At 43.9% G+C, this 27700-nt stretch overlaps 1 protein-coding gene across 5 annotated transcripts in view; it reads left to right on the top strand.

Annotated features, from left to right (window-relative positions):
- The window catches only part of PITPNM3 (PITPNM family member 3), a 338711-nt gene that overhangs the window by 168144 nt on the left and 142867 nt on the right, over nucleotides 1-27700 (top strand). For 3 of the 5 annotated variants that reach the window (XM_043531087.1, XM_037880424.2, XM_043531088.1), the window contains exon 4: nucleotides 25554-25604. The exons of 1 other annotated variant lie outside the window; for it this stretch is intronic. In XM_043531087.1, the coding sequence (XP_043387022.1) occupies nucleotides 25554-25604 (51 nt within the window). The remainder of the gene's footprint in view (nucleotides 1-25553; nucleotides 25605-27700) is intronic. One more of the 5 variants, XM_043531085.1, reaches the window with a different exon arrangement.

The raw sequence follows: 27700 nt of genomic DNA, 5'->3' as shown, positions 1-27700 counted from the left end.
AACTTTGCATCCTCTCCAGTGAAGGTAATGAGTTTGTCTTAAATGCATTCCTTGTTTGAAGATACAGTTTCCCAGATTGGGTGATAATTAACTCCACTTGTAAATAATCTCTTCTCAATTAAGTTTTCTCTGGGTTACATAGGCCCGGTCTAGTTTCTTAGTCATAACCCATTTTTAGCGGCAAAGGATAATCTGAAGTATATAGCAATCATCAATTGATATTTCAAGATCACATCAAATGTAACCAAGTTTGGTTCCTTGAAAACAGTGGCGCTGCAATTCATCAGTGGCTGATTAGGTCTCTGTCTAGACACACATTATGTTTGGATGGATTTCTGCCATGCTAGGTCAGGAAACTGCCATTTAGTCTATTTATCATTGTAGTCCTTTTAGTACGATATTTTCTTTCCAGACTTCTCTGGCTCAGAAAAATGAATCTGGAGTCCTCTGTAATTATAGTCTTGATGCTTCATGTGCTCAGTTTAATCACTTACTATGATTTCTTTGCTCTGACCGCTCCATTTTAAAATTTTTTTTTAGGTTTTTATGTGTAACTAAAATCAGGTTTGTTAAGACTTTTTAAAAGTATCGACTGGCATTTTTAAAGAGTCCAAAGAGTGTTAGGTATACATCTCCCATTGACAGTGGGAGATAGGTACCTACATTCTTGAAAATTCCAACCTTAATTACAATCTCTTTATACTTTAAGACCATTCTAATTCACCTTCAATGGGAGCTAGGTGCCTAACTCCCTTAGTCCATTAAAATATTTCAGAGTAAATGTATTTTGCAATTAACAGGTTTTCCAGCTTCTAGTCCACTGCTTTGTCTACTAGACCATACTGCCTCCTGTTGCTTCACTTTAATATTTTCAGTTGCGACTCTGTGCTTTCAAATTTTAAGCCTAGCTAGAGGCGGAAGGGTGAATTCCATCTCATTCGGCCTCTGCTTAGTTCCCCAAGCAAATCTTGATCACAGGCTAAGATTTTCAAAAGTGGCTAACAATCATGGCTGCCCATTTTTGGGTGTCCTGGCACATCTTAAAGGGGCTTGCTTGATTTTTCAAAAGGTGCTAAGCATCATCCCTGTGAAAATAAGGCCCCTTTAAGGTGTCTCAGGTTGAGTGTGCAAAATCACTAGTCACTTTTGGAAAATCTTGGTCATAGCACATAATGTAACTGCAGCTAAGGTCCTCTGTTCACAGCTTCCCCTGTCTTCCACGTGAGTGATTACCCAATTATAACCTACCTTTATAACAAAGTATGTTTGGCTGGATGGTGCTTTGGTGGTGTGTGTGTGTGAGTGAGAGAACTTTGAAGGAAACAAGCTTATTAATTTTGGGGTTGGATTTTTGTTATGGTGATTTTGTGGGTGTGAGAACTGGTGATGCAGGCTGAAGGTGTTGGGCTCACATCTCTAAAGAGTGAACTGATTTGCAGAAGCAGGGCATTGGACTGTACAACCCCACCCATGTACCTCATCTGGATCAGCCACCTCTAGGAGTAAAAGAAATTCATTCTCCAAAGCCCATTCACTCCTTGTCTTCTCAGCTGAGATTGCGAATAAGGCAGCCAGTTAATGCTAAATGCAGCGGTGTGTTTGTAATGAGGAGCAGATTCAGACCACTATCTCATTTTAATGTAGGCTTCTAAATATCCACTAAAAGCTAATCATTTTGGGTTGCTATTGACATGAGCTGGATTGGAACTACCACCCAAGGGGGCGGTGCATTCCATTACCCACATCCCTCAGCCATCCATTGTTTTGAGGATACAATCCCTACGTTCTGCCCATGACTCTTTCCTAAGCCATTTATCTAGCTGAAGCGGAGTTCTACTGCTTTACGATAGTCCCTTCTGATTCCTTAGCAGAACAACATTAGAGACTCGATAGGGTTGGGGTTTTCAATATGCTTCCCATGCTCATAAGCCACAAAGGTAATAAATTCTAAAGGCCATGGCATACCATGGAACTGCAACCTAATCATTGTTACTGTATGAAGTCTCAAAATAGAGGCCGGCATTTATTAATCTTTTTGCAGTACAAAAAGTAAACAGGCAAACAAACAAATGGCAATTTGATTTCTGCAGCGCAGCCTGCCACGGAGGTTGCCTATTGATTCAATACACCCTAATTAAATTTGAAGAGCCATTAGTCAATTTTGCCAGCAATACACTAAAGTTTTACTCTGAATATTGCAGCTAATTCAATTAACATTCTGCAGAGGATGATGAATTCTCAGCTAGGTAATTGACGACAAAATGTAATTATTAGTAATTTAAAATATAACTGACTGTAAAAGGCCTGTGAAATTCACCTTTTCTGTGCTCCGTATGCCACAAATGCAGACTGATGTGTTGTCTTCGCAATGACCCGTAAGATAGACTGAGGTGTCCAGCTGTTGCTCCGGGGAATTTTCACACCATCTGAGCGAAGCATTTGGACTTGTCTCACTGCACCAGTTGATTTATTCCAGATCAGCTCCGACTTCTTTAAATTGCAGCCACACATCATGTCCACCGAAACATATAGCAAAGTTTTAGCACATTAAGGAAGGATGAGTTTGTCTGACTGCCGGATTTAAAAAAAAACTCCCAATAACTGTATCGGGTTAAAAAATAGTTTAAAATGCTGAGGCTGAGTACCCTGGGCTAGGATCGGACCGTCTGTCCCTGGGAGCTTTGCTGTTTGAGTCGTTCCAAGACACCAATGCCTTTAACAACACCACGGACGTCTCAAACGTTTTTCAGGCTTTGGCACATGGCAAGTTTTGTTGCACTGGTGGGGCTAGATTTTTGACAGAGCTCAGAACTGCATTGTCCTGTGCTCAGAGCCCAAACCTCCAGGTAGATTTCAAAAAGTGCTCAGCACCCAGTGCAGTGAGCTTCTTTGAAAATCTGGCCTTGATTATGGGTGCTCAGGCAAAACTACTCCTGACTGCTGGGGAGGTTTTGCCTGTGTCATGACTGAGCCTAAAGTCTCTGCATGATCAGGGAAAAAATGGAGACATGCGATAGACTGTTGGAGTCCACTGATAAATGTGGTGTGGGTGGTATATACTGGAATTATCCGTTTTGATATGTCCTCTTGTGGTCATTATGGTCAACGATAACTAGAAGTGAAGCCGTGAAAATAGAAGCAAAATCTCCATCTCGCCACGACAGCAAATTATACGTCAGGCATTTAATACAAAGGCAGGTTGGCTAAATCATGCTTAGCTATAATTGGCACTTGCACAACCGGTAACATACTGTACCTGAAGCTGAGCGTTGTTCAAGCAAAAAACATCATATTTCTGCTTTCCCTTTTCTTTCAAATTATATGGAATCCAGTCTTCACAATGGGGAGCCTCACTGAGTGCTACAGGCAAGGGACAGAAATCTCATCAAGCTCCAGTAATATGTTTTCCTAATGCCACTTTTTGCTTTCTATTTCTTCTTTTTCTTGCATTCTCTTCCAATTTTCCTTCCTCGGTGGCTCTTCCACCCTACTGACCAGAAAGCTACATGATGCTTTGGCACAGAGAAAATAGAATACTATGTCCTTTCAGAGACGTGCGTGCGCGTACGCGCGCACCCACACACCCACACACACACACACACACACACACACCCCCGTCCTCTGAAGTGTCTTGTATTAGCCACTCTTGGACACAGGATGCTGGGGGTTAGAGATGGCTCAATCTCATATGGTTATTTCTGTGAGAACAGAGAGGGAAGAAGAAAGGTTTCTGAGGGGCTAGCCACTGCTTTATTCCCTGTGTTTATGCCATGTTCAGCAGGAGAGAGATCCTGGGTCCTGCATCTTTCTTCACTTCCTTTATTGCTCTCCTCTGCCTCCCACTCTTGATAAACCTGGTGCCTGCCCGTCCCTGTCTCCCTATTGGTGGGAAATACTGTCTTAGGCCATCCATCCAGCGTTCTCCTTCTGGGATATCCAAGGATTTTTAGCCCAGTATTTACACTAAGGCTCAGTCTACACTACAAAGTTTTGCTGGTATAGCTATGTCAAGCAGGAGTGCGGAGGAAAACAAATCACATGCCCTAGCTGATAGTTACGCTGGCAAAGCCCCTGGTGTAAATGCAGCTATGCTGACAGAAGAGGGCTTTTGTCAGTATAGTTGCTGTCGTTCAGGGAGATGGCGTAGCTATACCAGCAGAGCTATTCCTTTTGCCAGCATACACTGTGGCTATAACTACACTAGCGAGTTAGTGCAGATGCTCTAAGCCAATGGGAGAGAGTTCTCCCGTCGACTTAATTAATCCACCCCCAATGAGCGGCAGTAGCTATGTCAATGGGAGAAGCTCGCCTACCAGCATAGCACTGTGCATGCTGGCACTTAGGTCGGTGTAACTTAAATCACTCAGGGGGTGGCTTATTCACACCCCTGAGTGACATAAGTTACTGTCACATTGTCTGATATGTGGCTCACAATGGAGAGTGCCGAAAACAGGGCCGACAGCTCTGCTGGGCAGCATCAGTTATATTCACTTGAGCTGTATTGTGTCTCCACTAGGAGGCTGAGCTGGCATAAAGAAAAGGAGGACTTGTGGCACCTTAGAGACTAACCAATTTATTTGAGCATGAGCTTTCGATCAGCAAAAGTTCTGTAGGTAGGCAAACTGTCAGACATTAGACCAAAGTCTTTGACTAAAGTTGTTCCTTCTCTAGTGACCTTCAAAGGGGATTCAGGCACTGCAGGCTGCTCAGTAGCTGCATCCTACAAGAAAGGCATTGGAATTAATATATGTTAATGACACTGTAAAACCCCTGGTGTCTAGCTGGCTTGAGGGTGAGTTTTATGTTGCATCCAGGCCCAGATCGTCTTCATTACTGTGTGTGGTTGTTATCTATTAATCCTTTGGGCTGTATATTAGTTGTCTGGCGGTTGGGTTTTTTTTTTTTTTTTTTTTTTTTTGAAATATGGCTGAGCAATACCTCAAGATTAAATTGTGAAAATTCGTCTTTCTAAATTTTCACACTGATTTTATCATGACTGTTTTTTTGAAAAGTCAGTGGAACTAATTTATATTTTTAGCTTGAAGGTCTCATTTTCAATTTTCCCACAGGGCAGATTGGCAGAGGCCCAGGGGGTTTTTCACCTTCCTCTGCAGCGTGGGGCACGGGTCACTTGCTGGAGGATTCTCTACACCTTGAAGTCTTTAAACCATTATTTGGGGACTTCAGTAGCTCAGACATAAGTTAGGGGTTTGTTACAGGAGTTGGTGGGTGAGATTCTGTGGCCTGCGTTGTGCAGGAGGTCAGACTAGATGATCATAATGGTCCCTTCTGACCTTAAAGTCTATGATGCTATGATTTAAGGAATACTTACATGCAGTCTGTATGTGTGAGCTTCATTAACCTGTCACCTCCCTAGGTGCCTATTAATTGAGACATCTGTCATTCTGTCAGCTTTGGGTCAAGACCACTTAAAGACTATCTACCTATCATCCTGAAGGTTTTTTCCCCACCATGAATACTGAGGCAGAACTCCCAAACTTTATGGTTTTCTGGGCTAGTAGATTTGAAATAGCATGAAACAAAACTGGCTGTACTGGAGAAGAAACTAGACAAGGGTATACAATGAATCATGCTGGAATCTCTAAGTCTTAATGCCTCGTGGAATCTTCTGGAGAGAGTATTTTGTATACTGAGAAAAAGCATGATCAGGCTTCACTCCATTCATTTACAGCATTACTGAAACTGCAATAAGCAATTGGCGGAGTCTGATCAGGTAATTAATTGTATTCTTGAACAGTATATCTAGCTTTTTTTTATGTGCCCATCTCCGTGGTATCAGAGCACCAGTGTATTTACACACCATCACTCTGAAAGATATGGTCTTGGCTGCTTCCTTGAACAATGCTGTCAGTGGAAGCCTGATCTTGTGGTTGAGGCACTGGACTGGGATTCAGGAGGTCTGGTTCAATTGGTGTCTCTGCCACAGACTTCCTTTGTCACCTTGGGCAAGTCCATTAGACCTTGTCTACACTGCCCAGCAGCTCAGACAACAGGTAGGAATAGCACCGTGCACAGAAGTGCAGTGCTGTAACTCCCACCATGTGGACACCGTGGGCGTGAGCTCAGGTTATGTCTTCGTGCGGCTACGTTAGAGAGTTTACCGCGGTGCAGCTGTGCTGCTGTAAACTCTCTAGTGTAGCCGTAACCTAAAAGGCTCCTAGTTCTCATTAATGGAGTCCTCTTCAAACAGGATTACATGATGTGAACTAGAAACCCTGTCGTTCTCCCAGGCAACATCCAGACAGGGGAGGTGCGTGCTGCTATTCACCCGCCACAGTCCAAACTGTGGGGCAGTGAGGACATAGCCTGAATCTCTCCGAGCCTTTCTTCCCTGTCTGTAAAATGATGATATTCCCGTCTCTGTACCTTTGCATATCTTGTCTATTGAGATTAAACTCTTTTGAAGGGAGGGATTGTCCTTAAGGTTTGTACAAAGCCTCGGGCAATGGGTTCCTGACTTCATCTGAGGCCTGTAGGTGCTACCATAATGCAATAGGGTGGGACTGGGGTTAATTTAATGCTCTGTTTAGCATATTTGTCATTACAGTTGCACGTCTGTTGTTCCGGTTTCTACAGCGATGGGAAAACTCCTTATGTCACTCTAGGAAGTGTCTACAGAACAGTGCCGTGGGTACTGTACTACAGCAGCCTAGATGGGCCACCATGGCACTCGTATTGTAAATGTAGCCTCAGTTATGCAATTCCCACTGACCTTTTATAGAACAAATTCCATTATGCTCTTTTAAATAAAACGCAGAGGGATTGCTCTCCAAAAACGGGATTACGGCAGGTGGAGAATAAAATTGTGCCGAATCCCTGCCATATGCTGTGATTTTAAAAAAGGGTGATCTTTGTAACTCCCTCCCTCTGCCCTTTTTTTGCATGCTTTTTGATCAAAGGTATGATGGTTCCATTGAGCTGTGATTTCTTCCCCTCCATTGTCCTATCTTTGGATCTCAGTTTTTTCCCACCACTGTATAAAAAGAGCCTGTTTTATGTGTGGACTGGTGCAGTTATAAGTGATGACAGGGACAATTTCCAATTGACTCTCCAAGCTGCCACATCTGGTTCCCTGCCAGGGATGATATCTGCAAGGCACTGAACAAAATCAGAAGACTAAGGTAATTTTTCTTGAACGAGATTGATTTTGAATTGCATCTGTGGAGTGAGCTAATTAGACTTTTTTCTATTTCCCTCCAGTTCAAAACAAGCCTGTTTTATATACGCTTCCAGGAAAAGCAATCTGCTTGCAATTGCAGCACATAATCAGTGGGTCCTCACTCTCACCACCAGCGGGGAAAATTCTGGTCTTTGTTGCAACAGTGCAAATTTGGAGTTGCTCCATTGAAGTCACTGGATTTACAGCAGTGTAACTGAGAGTGGAATCTGGCCTAGTCACTTCAGTAGAGTTTCACAGGGTGTAAACCAAGGCACAATTTGGGACTCTGGATTCTGTGGAAGTGAAAATACATTCAGTACACTTACAAAAGGGTAACATTCATGAGCTCCTATTCAGTACTTAAATTGCAACCTAACAGCACTGGGATTTAGGATGGTGTTTGTTGTAATGCTTGGAATTCCTGTTGTCAATAGTGTTGTGTGTGCACATAGCACATTACAGACAGAATAAAGAAACTGGGAACAAGTTTTCCAAAAGTCACTAGAGATTTTAGACGCTACAGCTTTTGGGTGCCCAGCTGGAGACATATTTCAGGGCCCTGGTTTTTCAGACCACCCAGAAAAATTAGGCCCCTTTAAGTTGTCTCGTGTTGGGTGTCCAAAATCACTAGTCATTTTAAAAAAAATTTTGCCACAACTCTCTGCGCCAGATTAGGATTTTAGTTTTCTATTATGTGACATGATGCAGGGAGAAATGACATCAGGCAAGGAGGGAAAATATGCTACAAAATAAATGATTGAGGTGTTAACGGATTCACTGTAGATGAAGGTTCAGAAGTGGATGCACAAGACAGAATATTCAATATTTGGTTGTTAATAGAACATCAGCACTTTTTAACTGTCTACTGGGTGGCAATTTTGCTTTAGCTTTCCACCAATTTAAGAGCCTATCCAATTAAGTGTTCTGAAAAGAATAAGAGAGTAGGAAGTTTGAATACTGGCCTTCCTAGGTGTTTCTCAACTTTTCAACTAGATTGCTGTTAAATATGAATCTTAAGTATAGCACAAGAGATGTTTATATAAAATACAGGTTTCAGAGTAGCAGCCGTGTTAGTCTGTATTCGCAAAAAGAAAAGGAGTACTTGTGGCACCTTAGAGACTAACAAATTTATTTGAGCATAAGCTTTCATGAGCTAAAGACTGACTGAGCTAAAGACAAAGAGGAAGTTCCTTTTAACAATTAAACCTTCTATTGTGTCTCTTGGGGTGAAATTCACCTGTACTTAAGGGCCAGAATAAGGCCCACATACTTTTTCATTCCTACTTAAGCACTCCTTTTAAGGGTTTCAGTGGTGCATCAGGGTAGTGCTTGCCCTTTGTACAGAGGTGAATTATGCCTTGGTGAGGAAAATCCCCAAGGAGCTGACAGGCAGCAATTTGTTAATTGCAAAGTACAGTAGCACAGTAGACCCAGATTTAGGGCCAGATTTTCTAACAAGCTCATCATCTTGAGTGTATAATGAATATTTTCTCCCCCTCTCTCATTTTGCAGTCAATTGCTACTAGTGTATGAAATCTGTCCGAGTTAGGCCATTAGTTGTTTCTCACAGCAGGTCAAATAAATCATTATTACAGGAGTGTTTATTTTCCAGGAAATATTTCCAGTGAGTTTGGAGATGAGTCAGTTCCAGCCCTGTACAGCCAGGCACTTCAGCAAGGCTCCTAAGCGCATGGTGAATTGGAAGCCTTAGGTTATGTCTACTATCCTGTCTCATAGTTCGGACTACGAGGGTGTGAATAGCAGCATATGCCGCCAGCTAGGAACCTTTTGATTTGTGGCTGCAGTGTCCCCACGGCGGAATTACAATACATCACTGCTATTTAAACTCCCCTCCTCCCCCCAGTACAAACGGTGGGGCAGCATGTAGACAAAGCCTTCTGTAAAAAGAGAAAAGGAGGACTTGTGGCACCTTAGAGACTAACCAATTTATTTGAGCATAAGCTTTCGTGAGCTACAGCTCACTTCATCGGATGCCACACAAGCCTTCTGTGTTTGTGAAAAGTGTTGGAATGACAGATCTGGAAATTAGTGAGCAAACAGAAAAGGTTAAAGTTGTAACATAGACCTGCTAGGATTAACTGGGTGTATCTCACTTAATCCTTTGCCTGCCATTGCAGGGGGCCTTGAGCACTGATGCAGCTTGGTCCCTCCTATTCTCCGGCTGTGGCTCATGACAGTCTAGTCTCCTGTGGGCTGTAATGCTTTGATATCATTTGGTGGTTGCCTATCAGCTCTACCTCCCCCCAGCACCTTCCGCCCTCCAGCAGGCCCTGCGGGTCAGCGCCTCCACCTCCCTGCCCACGCCTCCCGCGATCAGCTGTTTTGCAGCGTTCAGGAGGCTCTGGGGGCCAGTGGGGAGTACGTGGCCCGCTCTGGGGAGGGGGCAGAACTGGGCAGGAAGAGGTGGGGCAGGAAGAGGCGGGGCAGGGTGGAACTTCGGGGGAAGGGATGGAGTGGGGTCGGGGCCTGGGGCCAAACTGGGGGTCGAGCACCCCCTGGCACTTTGGAAAGTTGGCACCTGTGGTTCTGGGTGATATTGGTGGCCTGTGATACACAGGGGGTCAGACTAGATGATCTATTTGGCGGTCCCTTCTGGCTTTAAACTCTATGACTCTGTGCTTCCTCCCTACTTAATTGTCACATTAGCAATGTAACCTCTCTGGAGGGATCACTTCTAGGGGTGTGTAACTCAGTCCATAGCCCCTCTGCGAAGACAGGTGCCAGTTGCAATACTAGCCCAGCAGGACCCGAAGCCAAACCACCATTTCATTTCACATAGGCCAGAGGGAAGCTCTTTGATGCCAATTAATTTTGGTCACTACCCATTCTATAATTAATTGGAGCCACTGAGGGCCGGTCTGCACTACAGCCTAAGTCAATATAACTTGCGTCACTCAGGGGTGTGAAAAGGCACCCCCTGAGCCATGCAGGTTTTGCACTGTCCACAATGGCACTATATTGGCGGGAGACGGTCTCCCGCCAACATATTGCTCTGCTTCTCGCAGAGGTGGAGTAATTATACCGACGGGAGAGCGCTCCCCCATCGGCATTGTGTGTCTTCACCAGATGCGCTTCAGCGGTGCAGCTGTGGCAGAGACGCTGCGCTGAGGTAGCGCTGTCGTGTAGACTTGCCCTCCGTTCCTGAGGCAGATCACTTAAAACAAACACATTTCCCCCCAGTGTTATGGCTCACGCCCTGGTATTTTTCTGGAGCTCTGCTGTGCAAAGACTTGCTTTTGCAAACTTGTTTCACCTCTCTTGCTGTGTCTGTCAGTGCATTAAGAATTCTTCAATGGCTTATGAGCTTCTCCCGTCAGCGTAGTTAGCTACTCTCTCTTGCAGAGGTGGATTATGTCGACGGGAGAAGCTGTCCCATCGACATAGCGCTGTTTACACCGGGGGTTAGGTCGATGTAACTACTTTGCTCAGGGCTTTTACACCCTGAGCAACGTAGTTATACTGATGTATGTTTATAGTATAGAAGCCTTATGGCACTTTATTTTTAACACAATGGCTTTTGCTTATTTCTCCCTTTCCCCACGTGCCCCCTATTTCCCTCTTCACATTAATTGTGCCTACAGTGAATCAGTATTTGGTATAAAAAAGCCCCTTGATTTTTTTTTTTCTTCAGGTGGTATGTGACTCTCCCCCACTCCCCTTATCTTTTTCCCAGAGTCAAATAATTAAAGGGTGTTTGTATATAACTGACGGTGCAGTTTATGCTGCTATTAATTTTATTGACATAGCATCTGCTGTTGCCAAATGATGTGAAGAACAGCAAACAGAATATTTGGCTTAGTGCAGCAAGTAGGGAAGGGAGAGGACAGATACGTTTTGGAATGCTACTGCCTATTAAATTATCAGATGGCTGATGTAAACAACAGACTTACTTATACCAGCAGGTTCTAGAGATAAATAATGAATTAGATTCCTGCTGTCCTTTACGTGCAGATCATAATTGACGGCAGCTTACCTCAGTGCAAGTTACTGGTGCTGTTCTGCAACTGCTATCTTCTTATATTTTTAAATATTTTATTTATGTTCTAAAGTAGAGATCATCAAATGCATAGGAAATGTAAAAAGCTTAACTTGATTGGCACATGAGAAAATGTTACATCTTATGATTTTGAAAATGGTCCCTGAGGCCCTGACCCTGCAATGAATCCCTCAGCTGGTTCCCCTCTTCTTTTTGCGCAGTTCAAGGCTAATTCAGCACCCACTGAAATCAGTTCCATATAGGATTTTTCATCAGTAGAGATCAAAAGGCTTTACAAAGGAAAGTCAGTATTATTATCCTGATATCACAGATGGGGAAATGGAAGCACACGAGTGACTTGCCCAAGGTCACATAACACATCAGTGGCAGAGCTTGAAATAGAATCTGGGTTCTCTGACTCCCAACCCAGTTTCCTATCTGCTTGGACCATGCTGCCTCCACACTTAGGTTCTTTTGCCTCTTCTCCTTCAAGCTTTGATGCAATTCTATTCCTATCAGTTTAACATTTGTCATGGACAGATGAGAAAACAAAACTTAGACCTTAAAAACAAAGTTTAAATTAATCTCTAATCTAACCACAACATCTCTCAGTATTCTTACCAGGAGGGAAAAAACCTGAATTCTGAAATGCAAAATAAATAGTTTTACCCCAATTTTATTTTGATTTAAAATGTAAACTAGAGTCAGATCACTAGCACAAACGGACTGCGAAACTGATTGTCACCCCAGAAGCTGATGTCCCGAGGCCAGAAAAAGTCTGTTGTTTGACCCTCAATTCTGAGGCTTTTCATACTCTGCTCTGTCCTTTGAAGCTACTCACAAGACTCGTGTAAGCACAAGAGACCAGAGTACAGAGTCCTGGAGTACGGTTTCTGCAAAGGTTACTGCATGCATAATGACTACATATTAAAATGTAACTCTGCTCTGAAAAGTGACTATGTAAAAATTGCACCCTTCCCCTGTGTATTTTCTGAGTCCTATCTGCTTACTTAAGTGACTAAATAGGCTTTACCTCTGCTAGTGCTACAGAGCCAATGCAGTGCTGGGAGGGTGAGATAGATGTATTGTAAGTTTTGACTGCAGAATCTCTGTGGTTGGTGATGTGACCCAGAAAGATTCCAGCTCGTCTTTTCAGATGCAGAGCTGGGTAGGCAGCACCAGCAGACATCATGTGGAAATTATTGCCAAACAAATAAACATGGGAACCCAGGATGCTATTTTTAGTTACTTTTCAGAGCATAAATCTCAGTGGCCTTTGATTTGGGAAAGTACTTAAGCATGTGCCAAATTTTCACCAAGTGAGCAGTCCTATTGACTTTAGTGAGATTACTTATATGCTAAAGTAGCTTCCAGAATCAGGCTCTTTAAATGTAGCATAAATTTCAGTCACTTCACTAGTCTAGTCTTTGTCACAGATCTGAAGAAGCGCATCTTGCTGACCATGCACTAGGATGGCTCTGAGGGGAATCCAAGCCTCTGTGAGTGTTGTGCTTCCTAGAGCCTCAGCAGGGTGCAGCCCTGGTTTCTCCCATGGCACTCTCTGGCACATTTCCTCAGCACCAGCTACCTCTTCTCAGAAATGGGGCTCCTCCGCTCACCTGCCCCCACACAGACCCTAACACCTTTGTGTTTCTTTGTACTTGAGCTTGTAAAGCACAGGAGAGTACAGATCATACAAAACAATAAACACTAAATTAATGTCCCTGCCACAGGTGAATTCTTTGGGCTGGTGTCTGAGTCCCTTGGGTTGTCCAGAGTCCTTGGATCCATCTGGGCTCAGGAAAGTGGGCCACCAGATCATCTAGTCTGACTTCCTGTATATCACAGGCTGCCAACACTTCCCAGCACCCATGCACTAAATCTAACAACCAAATTGGACTAAAGTATTATAGACCTTAAGACATTAAATGGTTATGTGCCAGAGGCAGAGAATAGGAGGAACTGAGGTGCACCAGTGTCAAAGGCCCCAGCAATGGCAGGCAAATGATTAAGTGAGATATACCCGAATAATCCTGGCAAGTGACCGGCACCATGGTTGCCACCTTTCTAATGGCTGGTAACTGGACTCCTGAGGCCCCGCCCTCTGCTCTGCCTCTTCCCCCAGCTATGCCCCTACTCCGTGTCTTCCCTCGAGGCCCCACCCCCTTCTCTGCCTCGAGGCCCCGTCCCCTTCTCCACCTCTTCCTCCCAAACCCTGCCCCACCTTTTCCCCCACAATAAAAAAAATATGGACATCAGGACTTGTCAAATAGCACTCGGGCACAGAGGCTAAAACCTGAACTTCCAGGTGAAAACTGGATGGGTGGCAAACCCTACCTGCATCCCTCCACTGCAGAGGAAGGAGCCACTGCCAATCTGCCCTGGGGGGAAATTCCTTCTTGACCCCACATATGGTGATTGGTTAGACCCTCAGCACCTGAGCAAGAACCAGCCAGCCAAGCACCTGAGAGAGACTGCTCGGTGCCACCTCGAGACGCTGGCCCTCCCTGTCCAGCGTCCCATCTCTAGCTGTGACCATCTCTAATGCTTCAGAGGAAGGAGGGGAAAAAAATCCCTAAACAAACACACAAACAAAAAACCCAACTCACCACCACCTCAGAATACCCTGGAGAAAAAAAAAATCCATTCTTAACTCCTGCAAGTGACCAGCTGAAGCCCTGAGGCATGAGATTCTAGGAACATAAGATGTAAACCAGAAAGGACTCCAAAGGGATTTTCCTTGAACTCTTTGAAATGAGATGGCGGGGGAAGGACTATGTGACCTCGTAGTTTTTGGAATCTCTGTGGACTACGTTGTGCAACCTGGATTCATGTTGTTGAGCACTGCGCTCATGTGTATAGTCCCTTGCGCATGGGTTATACAGTCTACCCCTGTGAATCTATGACTGACCAGATCTGATTGAGCCTAAATATCACTTTCTTGCAAAGCATCCCCCAGCAGTGCTCTAGGTAAGAAGGTAACTACGGTAGCACCAGGTTTCAGTTGTAAGACTTTTAAGACTTTTTTTATGTTGTCACATCCTTTTGGGCAACAAACTTTACTTGGAGGATAAAATTTCCAACTCCATTGTGCAACCGAATGATGTTTTTGAGACCTATAAATCTGTTAGGAACATCTAGACTTTCACAGCTGCCTTAGGTTACTTTATAATCACAGTAAAGCAGAGTAATGGTAGCTTTCTGTGATATAACTGAACCTTAAGGAGTTGTGAACAATTGGCTGTACTTTTATGCCTCATGATTTTAAGTGCTGTCCAGTCTTGAGCTAACTGGGGCCTTGTCTTCAACTTCATGCTAACCACAGGGTAAGACACCATGGGTCAGTCAACCTGTGGTAGCCTGGCCCACAAGAGCACACAACCACGCTTACTGTGCTGTCACTCCCTGCGTCTATGCTGGTCTTGTGTCAGGCCGGGACCAGCATTACAGCTATCTGGGAGTGTATGCCAAGATTCATAGTACAACAACTCACTGAATAGCTGTCACAGGGTGGCTGGCCCCTGTGTTTAAAGCAAGTCCAGCTCCCTGGTGCCAGGGACATAGCACCGGTGTGGACAGGCAGAGTAGGTAGTGAAGACGCTACCTAGGCCAACGGGAGAGCTGCTCCCATCAGCGTAGGTACTCCATCTCCTGAGAGGTGGTAATTATGTCAGTGGGAGAAGCCCTCCTGTCAACATAGTGCTGTCTACACCGGGAGTTTGATCGGTATAACCGTGTCACTCACTGAGAGTAATCTGCAAATGGGTGGAAGGAGGGAAGAAGACTTGGCGTGCAGGGTCTGAAATCTAAAGGGTGTGTCTATGTGGCAAGAGACGGTGTAATTGTAACATGGGTAGGCATACCTGTGAGTTTCACTGTGGGCACTGTTCTGCTGTATCAAACACAGGAGATATAGGAGGCTGAAGAAACTTCAAGCAGACAAACTCAAGAGTGCAGGTAGGTGCTGAGCAGAGACTGATTTGAATAATCTACTTCCAGTCAGGGGTCTGAGCACAGGTAGATGGCAAGATAGTATGCAGGAATGGGTGCCCAGGGGGTTAAGAGGAAAGGATTTGGAGGACCATTGCATCTAGATTGTTGTGATTGCCAGTGGCTGCATGTTTTCAGTTCAGCTAACTTGGGGTCTGCACTATAGCCACACTGCGCAGCACTGACAGAGGTGTGTGCATGTGTGAACATGGAGAGCGTTAATGGGAAATCTGTGGTTAAATCTTCAGTGAAGACAAGACCTGCGGTCCCATTCCAAAGGGCTAAAGATAAGAATCCCATTGATTTAAGTAGGTTTTGGATTGGACCTTAAATCTCTAGGACCAAATTTTCAGAAGAGCAGTGGGCCAGATTCATAAGAGCTCCGCACCCATAATCAGGGGCCAGGTTTTCAAAAGATCCCAGCTCCCTTGTAGGCTTCTGAATATGGGCCAGACTTTCAAAAGCATTCAGCCCCCAGCAACCCCCATTTTAGCAGTTCAGCCCAGGGGAAAACGAACGGTGCTCAGCATGTGTTGCCCAGTAGCAAATTTGTGCATGGCCAGTTATCTTCATTCTAATACATGTCTGTGTTCCCCCCCACCCATGTGAACTGACATGAGCTTTTAGAATTTTAAACAGACCCCATCAGCATAAAATTAAATTCCTTGAACCACCACGAAGTCAAGCCTGTTGTGTGGATTATTTTTGTATGTAAATGTAATTATTTTTAAATTAGATTTATAAATTATGTAGATCTTTGATCAAAGGCTGTGAAGTGAAATGAAAGGACGCAGTTAAATATGCCATTTCTCCTAACTTCCTTTGGTGGAAATAGAATTGTACTTCCAATAAGAGAACCCCCCTCTCTCTCTTCTCTCACCTTTATGTGCACATGTAACCCGCTGGTGAGTGTGTTACAAGTCAGCATCAGGGATGCTTTATGTTTATTATAGATCATTGCTGCTGGAATGTTTGACTCCATCAATATCTCTCTGCTCTGTGGAGTAGTTTGCTATAAATGAGAAAATTACAGTGCTGCTTAAAAATATTCATAGCCCGGATGAAAGTGTGACAGGCTTCTCATTCAGAACTCTTCTCACCTCTCCTCCCCCTACGAAAGGATGTGTCTGGAATCTGTACTAGAGCCCGCACTGACTGGAACTGTGGGAGTGGAAGGTATAACGGGATGACACATTCTTAGCATTTGTCTTCATTGCAGATGATACTGTTGCCTAAGGCAAAGTTAGTGGCTCCTGAGAAAATGTCTTTTTCTAAAAAGAAAAATTAGTTTAGATCCCAGGAAATGACTTGGCGTTCAGATTGTAGCTTCATCCCAGCTCTGCTGGCTAAATACAATTTTCCTACCATTCTCTATTTTCTTTTCATTTGTGGTGTTCCATTGTTATACACACTAAGCTGACAAAGTGCTTTTCATTCACAAGTTCATACTTTTTTACGTAAATACATGGAGGACTCTCCTGTCAAGAAATAACACTAAATGGAAACATGATGCAGGTTTTGAGTTGACTAAATCTAGTGACTTGAGAGTGAGCCACAGGTGCTGGAACTAGGGGTGATGATGGTGCTTCTGCACCCACTGGCTTGAAGTGGTTTCCATTATATACAGGGTTTACAGTTTGGTTCAATGGCTCTTAGCACCCCCACTGTACAAATTGTTTCAGCACCCTTGGAGTGAGCAGCCAATTTTTAGTCTGTTTTTCAGTTTTCAATTTGTAATCCCCGCCCCCCCCTTTTTCCTTTTCTCTCCCCTCCCTCTAGTTCATTGGCAAAATAGATATAGTTTTTAAAAAGGCGGGCGAAAGGAAAACAAAAGCATTGGTTTAAAAAAAAAGTTTTCAAAAGTGAAAATTTTTGATACAAAATTTTGAATTAAAAAATAAAAGTTCCTTTTTGAAAGCTGCAGAACAAAAATGAGCTTGAAAGCCTTTGTGAAAGCTATTTTCTATTGTTCATCCAGCTCTCTTGTTCAGGGTTGGACAACTTCTTATATGCAGTGTAATTTTAAGGCATCTTTATCCTTCCTCCATGATTAATATTTAGTAAACCAGTATTTGGGAATATAAGAACCTGGTGAGTAGAGTTACACACACCATGAGCTATAGCTGTTAGAGGAAAGTTCTGTTCCTGAATTCCTTTGTTGTTTAATGGACATCTTGTATTTTTGTACGCAGTATTGTTGTAGCCGTGTCGGAGTCGGGTCCCAGGATATTAGAGAGACAAGTGGGTGAAGTAATACCTTTTACTGATCCAACTTCACAAGCTTGTTTCTCTCGCCAACAGAAGCTGGTCCAATAAAAGATATTAATCTCACCCCATCTTGCCTCTCTAATATCCTGGGGCCAACACGGCTACAACAACACTGCATACAACATTATTGTATGAGTTGGTAAGAGAGACAAGCTTGGGAAGCTGGTCCATTAAACAATATTACCTCACCTCCTTCTGCCTCATGTATTTTTGGTGCAAGAGTGATGTAGTGGTGGGAGTCTGCTATAGACCACCGGACCAGGGGGATGAGGTGGATGAGGCTTTCTTCAGGCAACTCACGGAAGCTACTAGATCGCATGCCCTGATTCTCATGGGTGACTTTAATTTTCCTGATATCTGCTGGGAGAGCAATACAGCGGTGCATAGACAATCCAGGAAGTTTTTGGAAAGCGTAGGGGACAATTTCCTGGTGCAAGTGCTAGGGGAGCCAACTAGGGGGGGCGCTTTTCTTGACCTGCTGCTCACAAACCGGGTAGAATTAGTGGGGGAAGCAAAAGTGGATGGGAATCTGGGAGGCAGTGACCATGAGTTGGTTGAGTTCAGGATCCTGACGCAGGGAAGAAAGGTAAGCAGCAGGATACGGACCCTGGACTTCAGGAAAGCAGACTTTGACTCCCTCAGGCAACAGATGGCCAGGATCCCCTGGGGGACTAACATGAAGGGGAAGGGAGTCCAGGAGAGCTGGCTGTATTTCAAGGAATCCCTGTTGAGGTTACAGGGACAAACCATCCCGATGAGTCGAAAGAATAGTAAATATGGCAGGCGACCAGCTTGGCTTAATGGTGAAATCCTAGCGGATCTTAAACATAAAAAAGAAGCTTACAAGGAGTGGAAGGTTGGACATATGACCAGGGAAGAGTATAAAAATATTGCTCGGGCATGTAGGAAAGATATCAGGAGGGCCAAATCGCACCTGGAGCTGCAGCTAGCAAGAGATGTCAAGAGTAACAAGAAGGGTTTCTTCAGGTATGTTGGCAACAAGAAGAAAGCCAAGGAAAGTGTGGGCCCCTTACTGAATGAGGGAGGCAACCTAGTGACAGAGGATGTGGAAAAAGCTAATGTACTCAATGCTTTTTTTGCCTCTGTTTTCACTAACAAGGTCAGCTCCCAGACTGCTGTGCTGGGCATCACAAAATGGGGAAGAGATGGCCAGCCCTCTGTAGAGATAGAGGTGGTTAGGGACTATTTAGAAAAGCTGGACGTGCACAAGTCCATGGGGCCGGACGAATTGCATCCGAGAGTGCTGAAGGAATTGGCGGCTGTGATTGCAGAGCCCTTGGCCATTATCTTTGAAAACTCGTGGCGAACGGGGGAAGTCCCGGATGACTGGAAAAAGGCTAATGTAGTGCCCATCTTTAAAAAAGGGAAGAAGGAGGATCCTGGGAACTACAGGCCAGTCAGCCTCACCTCAGTCCCTGGAAAAATCATGGAGCAGGTCCTCAAAGAATCAATCCTGAAGCACTTAGAGGAGAGGAAAGTGATCAGGAACAGTCAGCATGGATTCACCAAGGGAAGGTCATGCCTGACTAATCTAATCGCCTTTTATGATGAGATTACTGGTTCTGTGGATGAAGGGAAAGCAGTGGATGTATTGTTTCTTGACTTTAGCAAAGCTTTTGACACGGTCTCCCACAGCATTCTTGTCAGCAAGTTAAGGACGTATGGGCTGGATGAATGCACTATAAGGTGGGTAGAAAGCTGGCTAGATTGTCGGGCACAACGGGTAGTGATCAATGGCTCCATGTCTAGTTGGCAGCCGGTGTCAAGTGGAGTGCCCCAGGGGTCGGTCCTGGGGCCGGTTTTGTTCAATATCTTCATAAATGATCTGGAGGATGGTGTGGATTGCACTCTCAGCAAATTTGCGGATGATACTAAACTGGGAGGAGTGGTAGATACGCTGGAGGGGAGGGATAGGATACAGAAGGACCTAGACAAATTGGAGGATTGGGCCAAAAGAAATCTGATGAGGTTCAATAAGGATAAGTGCAGGGTCCTGCACTTAGGATGGAAGAATCCAATGCACCGCTACAGACTAGGGACCGAATGGCTAGGCAGCAGTTCTGCGGAAAAGGACCTAGGGGTGACAGTGGACGAGAAGCTGGATATGAGTCAGCAGTGTGCCCTTGTTGCCAAGAAGGCCAATGGCATTTTGGGATGTATAAGTAGGGGCATAGCGAGCAGATCGAGGGACGTGATCGTTCCCCTCTATTCGACACTGGTGAGGCCTCATCTGGAGTACTGTGTCCAGTTTTGGGCCCCACACTACAAGAAGGATGTGGATAAATTGGAAAGAGTCCAGCGAAGGGCAACAAAAATGATTAGGGGTCTAGAGCACATGACTTATGAGGAGAGGCTGAGGGAGCTGGGATTGTTTAGTCTGCGGAAGAGAAGAATGAGGGGGGATTTGATAGCTGCTTTCAACTACCTGAAAGGGGGTTCCAAAGAGGATGGCTCTAGACTGTTCTCAATGGTAGCAGATGACAGAACGAGGAGTAATGGTCTCAAGTTGCAATGGGGGAGGTTTAGATTGGATATTAGGAAAAACTTTTTCACTAAGAGGGTGGTGAAACACTGGAATGCGTTACCTAGGGAGGTGGTAGAATCTCCTTCCTTAGAGGTTTTTAAGGTCAGGCTTGACAAAGCCCTGGCTGGGATGATTTAACTGGGACTTGGTCCTGCTTTGAGCAGGGGGTTGGACTAGATGACCTTCTGGGGTCCCTTCCAACCCTGATATTCTATGATTCTATGATTCTATGATTCATTTTGGACTCAAGTGATTTGAAACATTTCACATTGCTCACGATATGGAGCCTCAGTCCTTGTTGGCTGAGCTTTTGAAGGCCTTACGCTCAACATGACTCAATTTCTGTCTCCGTAATGTGATAACTTTTGAACACTGCATCTGATCGATTCCAAAATTTCAGAAAATGTTCTAGACAGCAATGGCCAGAACCCCATTGATTTCTGGGAAAGTTGGGGAACTGCAAAGCAGGGGGGAATGGAACCCATTAAGCCTCTGCCAGCTCTTTAGGACAGCCTCAGCCTCAAACACCTCTTCAGTTGTCTGTAGATCAAACTGGGTGATGGCATCCATTAATGCCTTCATGCATAACAATACCCCATCTCATTTCCGCCTGTTCTCCTAGAGTTTAACATATTGGCATCTTGAACGACTTAACTTCCAGACAGAAAAATAAGGTGGCAGGAGGAGAAAGATAGTGAAATGGGGGGCGAACATACAACCTCTGGCATGGGATGGGGTGGGGAATGGGGGAGATTGCTATGGGAGAAGGAGTGAATAGAGTGTACATAACCCCTGGTTGAGGGAAGAATTGGGGGATGCTGGTGGGGGCTCTGTGTGTCCCCCTCCCCTTAAGTCATGGTGGGGGGAGATGGGAAAGGGGAGCAGACACGACCCTGCTGTGTGTGTGTGGACGGGGGTAGGAGATAAAACCCCTGCCATGGTGGGAGGGACGTGAGGAATCCTGGTGAAGGGCACCTGGAGGACGGGGGATCAGAGAACACATACAGCCCTTGCTGTGGGAGGAATGAGGGCATGAGGGAAGTGGGGGTGGTATGCACACAGAACCATTAGTATGGGATGGAGAATGGGCGGGAGTGCACAGAACCCTGGGCAGGGGGATGGCTGGGGAGAGTTGCAGGGAGTCCCCGAAATACAGGGGGATGGGAGCATGGCACACAGAGGTTGTGAGAGGGAATGGAGTTATTCAAGGAGCCCCTGGTGTGAATAACAAGCATGGCCTACGCAAGCCACAAAGTGAGTGATGACCTAGTTTTTAACAGTCACGTTCCTGAAGACTTCAGAAGCCCTTCCACAGATAGTGACGGATGGCTCACCTCAACCATTACTCCTCTGTCTACGAGCTACTGCAGATAGCACTTTCTCCCCAATAAGCTAAAAATAGATAACATTTACAACCAAGCTCTTTGGCGGTGCTGCAAACCGCCAAATGCCCCGACGAGGCGCTGATAAGTGAAAGAGATTGAATATGAAGATTGAAAAGAGGTTAATTCAAACAATTTTCTTGCCTCAAATGTCAGATGCCAAGAGACTTTCATTGCTTGCTATTTCAGCATGAAAAATACAGAGTGGCAGCTTTTTGTTGCTGTAAATTAGAGGGCCTGGCACTTGTTCTTTGCAGTATGCTCTGTGCTGCCGGGCTATTTAAAAGCTGAGGTGCTGGCTGTGGTAACTTGAGGACCTGTGACAAAAAAGAAAGCTGTGACTGAGTTTGCTGTTCTCAATTGGTCCATCCATCAGTGGTAAAAGGCATGGATTCCTTTTCGTTATGGGGCTGATCCTCAAGGTGTTCACTCTCTCCGCTCTCTAATTATGCTAGTGCAACAGCAAAATCTATTTAAAATATGTTAGCTGAAGAAGAGTACCTGCTGGGAGCTAACTCAGCACCCTGTTACTCAACGCCCCACCAGTTTATATTAATTGAGCTCTCATTGAAAGACAGGCAGTCAGCAGAGGAGGCCAATTAACTGAATGGAGATAAAGCTGAGGGGCTAATTGGGTAGCATTATCCCTAGCAGCCAAGACCCTGTAAGCAAACAAGAAGGAAGGGCTGGAGGAGAGTAGGGAGCCTGAAGGAAGGCAGAAGTAGGTAGGTCTGATGCTGATACTACCCTGCCCTTCTCTAGAAGCATTTGGGAAAGCTGGCTTGTGTTTGGAAATATCATTGTAATATAAGAGGGACTCCTTCTCATTATTTATGTATGTATTTCAGCTGCATCTCTAAGCATTACTACAGTACAGACAATAAATAGTAATTATTCGAGCTGGTCGGAATTTTTTGAAACCCCAATTGAAATTTTTTTGTAGCATTGTCAAAAGTTTTCAAAAAGTCATAATTCCGACAAAAGAAAAATTTTCAAACTGCTTCTTGAAATGATAATGTGCAGTTGACAGCTGTTCCAGAAATGGCTCTTTCCCATCTACAGGCTATAGAATACTAGGTCTGCCAAATGGGTAATCACCAAACAGTCTATAGGTCCTAGGAAAAAGTACCAGATTATGTAAAAGAGAAACTGTAATTGCTCTTGTCTCTGGGATCTCATCCACGATTTTCCACTAGCTTTAGATGCAAGATGTGGTTTATATCGCTGACATATATTTTTCTTGGCCTGTGACAGTTAAAATATTTATCTGTAATTGATGCTTGTTGGGTGTTGATACTCATAATTATTTTTGGTTGGTTTGATGCTTGATAAATTAGCAGTTTTTGATAGTGGAGGTCACCTTGGTAGTTAAAGACCGGATAAGGCAGACTGGTGAAGCATTTAATCCGTACTAAACTGAAAAAGTGATATGGTGATAAACCAGCTGGAGTCGATCAGCAGGATTTAAATTTGAGACAGTGAGATTTGAAGGGCTTCATAGTAGTTCATGCTCTATGGTTCCATGTTAGATCTGGTGTCACCTCCCTACTGGTCTGGATTCAGTATACTCGCTGCTGGAGCACAGGTTCAGTTCTTGGTCAGGGAAGCTATGAATCAAATTACCAACCCTGCTAATCCTGACACTCAGGAAATTTCAGCGAGAGATTTTCTTATCTTAGGCCCTGATCGAACTCCCAGCAAAGTCCACAGGAATCTTTCCATTAGCTTCATTGGGGCAGGTCTACGCTGCACGGTTGTACTGTTAAGTTTTTAACAGGTGCTCCTGGTATGCTTATACTCGTGGACTTTAGTGATGTGTATTTAGTAACTTTCTCAAGTCAGACAGACACAGAGGAGCATTAATTAGACCCTAGACTGACAAGCTGATGGCACAAGTAACCAAATTCAGGAATATACATTCCTGGCCCTTCAAAAGCTTTTGCTACTACATGATGAATAATTCCATTGAGTAAGACTGAGTTTCTTTTAAAACAAACAAACAAATAAATAAATAATCCGTTCCCATTCTGAAGGATAAAAGGAATATGAAAGATTCAGGTTTGTATTCTTGAAGGTCCACTCACAGTTTTTGTACTGATACAACTATGTTCGTTACCGTGTGATTTTTTTTTTTTTTCAGACTGGTAGGGCTTATGCCGGTATGCGCCCTATCGTGAACAGAATTGTACCATGATAAAGATGCCTTCTACCAGTATAGCTTATTCTATACTGCTTCGACTATACCAGTATGCAGATAAGGTCAAAGCACTTTGTCACTTATTGAAGAGTGAATTTGTTTCTGCCATATGCAGCTATTTAAACGATGGATTTTTCTTTTAAAATGCTATTTAACAGGTCCATATACGATGATCCTGTCTCTGACTGAAGCCAGGTCTGTCTCTCCAGAGTAGTGCCTACAGCTATTATTAAAAAAAAAAAAAAAAAAAAAAAGTCATGTGCATCCATAAGTTGACATTTGCTTTGACTCTTCAAACGGGGTTTTATAAAGGTATAAAATGGTGAGAAATCCAATGTGCAGAATCCATAAGTTGAATCAAGCAGAAAAGTGTCCAGTAAATGCCCAAAAAACTGTAGACTGCAAAATGCTGCAAAAACAAAAACTGTGCATAGAAGTACTCTGCAGTGGTCAGTTTTATTTGCAAATATTTATTGTTACCACAAAGTGGTAGCTGAGACACTGAAGTTATTGTGGAAACAAGGACTTCTTATGTGAGCGAGACTTTGCAACTTCAATTATGATCAGAATGGCTGGAAGGGTTTTGGTTCGTTGGCTATTTTTCTTCAAAGGATCATAGAAGTTAGAGATAGAAAAGACGCCTAGACTGAGTCCATCTTTGTTCAAAAGCATGTTGTTGTCCCCTGGTAAAGGTTGTACTAGATATAAACTGAGACTATGCTTGATGTTCATATAACAGGAAATGGAAATGACCCCTGACATTACGAGGATATTAGAGTTTCCAGGGACATAGGCCTGTGTGGTTTATTATTTCCAGAAGACTATTTGAAACATTAAAAACTATATATTGCATTGTACACAGCACTGAGGTTAGGTTTACTAACGTGTGTGTGTGTGTCTTAGTTAGAAAGGTTAATACAATGAGGCAGTATGGTTCATAGGGACCGTGGGGCAGGGATGGGAGACCTGAGTTCTAGTCCCAGCTCTACCACTAACCATGGACAAGTCAGTTCCCCTCTTTGTGCCTTAAGGTACATCTACCATGGAGCTGCAGGATGTAATGTCCAGCTTGGGTAGATGTACATGCACTATAGCGTAGCCATGGTGGCACAGGCTAGTTGCATGAGCCTACCTAGTGTCTTGGACAGGACTGTCCTCTGGTGGCTAGCCCACACCACCGCCCGTGCTGCCCCAGCTACAATGTTATTTTTAGCCCACTAGCTCGATCAAAGCTAGTGCCTGTACGTCTACCCAAGCAGGAAACTGCACCTTCAGCTGCAGTGTAGACATACCTTTAGTTGTTCTTATTGGTAAAATGGTGACGATGATACTGTTTTTCCTTTGTGAAGTGCTTTGAGATCCATGGATGCAAAGTGTCTCATAATGCCCCAATCCTGCAATGAAAACTACATGTGTGGACCCCTCCACCGAAATGGAGCCCCACTAAAGTCAATGCAAAGCACCAGTTAAATCAGTGGGGCTCTTGTGGGGTCAGGGGTCTGTCTATGTAGAAGCAGTTGCAGTACTGGAGCCTAGCAGATTGTTGCTGTCATTAATATTTCCATGTCCCAGTTTTGCACCATTTAGACTTAAAGGAAAAAACCCTTTGTCTACAACTTTCAGCCTGTAAATGGAGATTGATGGTTTATAATATCACTAAATTGGTTACAATTTGTGTGGCAGATAGAAAGAAAAAATCCCAGGGGGTGATGTTACAAACCAACTAAATAAACTGCTGGGTAGGAAAGCTACCTGTGATCCCTTTTTACAAAAAAAAAAAAAAAAAAAATCGGGCGAGGAGCATTTGATGAAAAGCTAGTCATTTCCCAGCATCATTCTGCATGCTGAGCTATCACCATTGAAGTCAATGGGAACTGTGTAAACCAGTGGCAAATTGTGGCCCATTGTGATATGCACACCACAGTATCTGAGAAAAAGTTAAAGACCTTGACTCATGTAAACGAGGCTCATTTCACTTTGTTTTATTTTCTTAGCAGGTGAAGAGTCTGCAGTTTGCTCATCTGGCTTTCTCCAGGAAAAGCAACGTGAGTCAAGGTTCTTTCCTTTTTTTTTGTATTCCATGCTGTACAGGAAACTAGAGATACAGAAAACCGGGCTACATTAAACGTTGACCAGTTTTAAGTCTATTTTTATGCTCTATTGAAATATTAGGTCTGGGAAAATCGGAGTTGTTTTTGTCTGACATTTAATTAGAATGATAAATTTTATCAATCAAGTTACTGCAGCTTTTAAGTTTTTCATGTGTTAAGCAATGTTTTGTAGCCATGGTTAGAGTTGTGGGGCTCTAGAGTAATTGGAAAGTTGGGGTGTTGCCATGTTTCAAGGCATGTCTTTGTTGGGACAACACAGCTTGATTCTGTTCAGAATGATCATACAGTTCGGAATGATCCCTATTAAGTATTCCAGGTTCTGCTGACTCTTATATCTTATAGAGATGCAAGACATGTTGCTGTTCTAGATGTGGGTTCCTGCTGGAGACAGGGGTGGGTCAGACAATGGTGCCAAACCTGCAATTGAGAGGCATCTTCATTTCCTGGTGCCCCACCCCACCAGGGATAGGTTTAAATACCAGCCTGGTGTTTATTGCTCATCCTCTGGTGGTGCTAATTGTGAAGAGTGAGTTATGATGGAGAGCTGTGAGTTATGATGGAGAGCTCTGAGTTCCTTGGAGAATTGGGATGGTCTGACCTTCTGTCAGAGCCCTGGCTGGGAAATGTTGTAGGTTTTCCCCTCTTTCTGTTCACTAGGAAATCTCTCTAACTCTGTCCACCAATGCACACTGCAGGTCTGGACATATTAACTAACGCTTCCACCTTGACAGTAGTATCTCACCCAGCATAGGGGTCTGGGGCTGGTACCAGTGGAGAAGGCCGCTCACAGAAAACCAGAATCTGGGCATTGCTCCACCTCCTGTAGTCCACACTGGTAGCATATAGGGTCTGTAAGGAAGCTTCAGTGGCACTTGAGAGAATTCTTCTGATGCAGGGAGCAACATAGAGCTGGTATGGTGCAGCCCTACTCTGCCAGCCCTTGAAGTTTCCAACAAAGGATCTGGTCCATTTTGTTTCGTTGTTTTCCCCTAAACATTGCAGTCTGCGAGAATCTCCAGTATATTAAAATATTCTTTACATTGGTTAATAGAAAACATATGTCATCAGCTTTATGTGAACATATTTCTCTTGACAGATTTGTTGTTATAAACAGCTAGTAACAGTGCAGCAGATGGCAAAGAACCGCATGATTTCTTATGGGAGTGTGGCAATGGAAATACAGTTTTCTTAGGGATTGAGACCATCTTACACTTTTTTTTATGTATAGTTAGTTTTCTCTGTGACAGTTTTACTCTAAATTTCTCTTGAATAAATGTATCAAGAAATTAGGGATGGTCTGGATAAAATAAGAACTGACCTAAATTTTGATCCAAACTTGAACTGAATCTGAACTTTAAGGAGCTAAGGAACAGCTAAGTTATTTTCCCCCCTTATGGGTTATTTATTTATTTTATTTAATTATGTTAAGAATTGAGCAGGTACTTTCAAAGCTGCCTGTGGGATTTGGATGCCCCGTTCCCCAAATTCCTGAAATGGCTTTGAAAATCTTGACCTTGCTGTGTAAATACTTGTTCTATTTCCCATTCAGATCCTTCTTTTTACTACAGTGTCATCTTCCAATATGATGCACTTTGAGTGCAGTGATCAGTTTGGCTGTATCCCCAGCCTGACCATGAAACTCCTCAGAAACAGCTTTCTCAGAGACCTTTGTAAACCACTGGTGAATGTATTACAAGTCCCTCTCTGTCCCCAAGCCACAGAGGATACGAATCTGTTACAGCGCCATCAAGAGAGCCTGATTCCTCTTAGCTCCAGCTGTAGAAGCTCCTGCTCTTATCTTTGGAAGTCCCTAGTCAAACCCCAGTGTGTTGGTCAAGATGGCAGCCATCAAGCCTTGATATTGACTGTTAGGCTACAATGTATAATAGTTTCTTAACAGTTAATCTATCATGTCACATTTGATGTACTTCTGTGAGTTGGCAACTTCATAATTTGCCAATTCCTTTTCTCAGCCATGGATAACTATTTGATACTTTTGTGTCAACCCTACTTCATTTTAATTGTTGTTG

This window comes from Chelonia mydas, chromosome 17 (genome assembly GCF_015237465.2).
Source record: "Chelonia mydas isolate rCheMyd1 chromosome 17, rCheMyd1.pri.v2, whole genome shotgun sequence".
NCBI classification, from domain to species: Eukaryota; Metazoa; Chordata; order Testudines; family Cheloniidae; genus Chelonia; species Chelonia mydas.
This window is presented reverse-complemented; position numbering and strand designations above follow the sequence as displayed.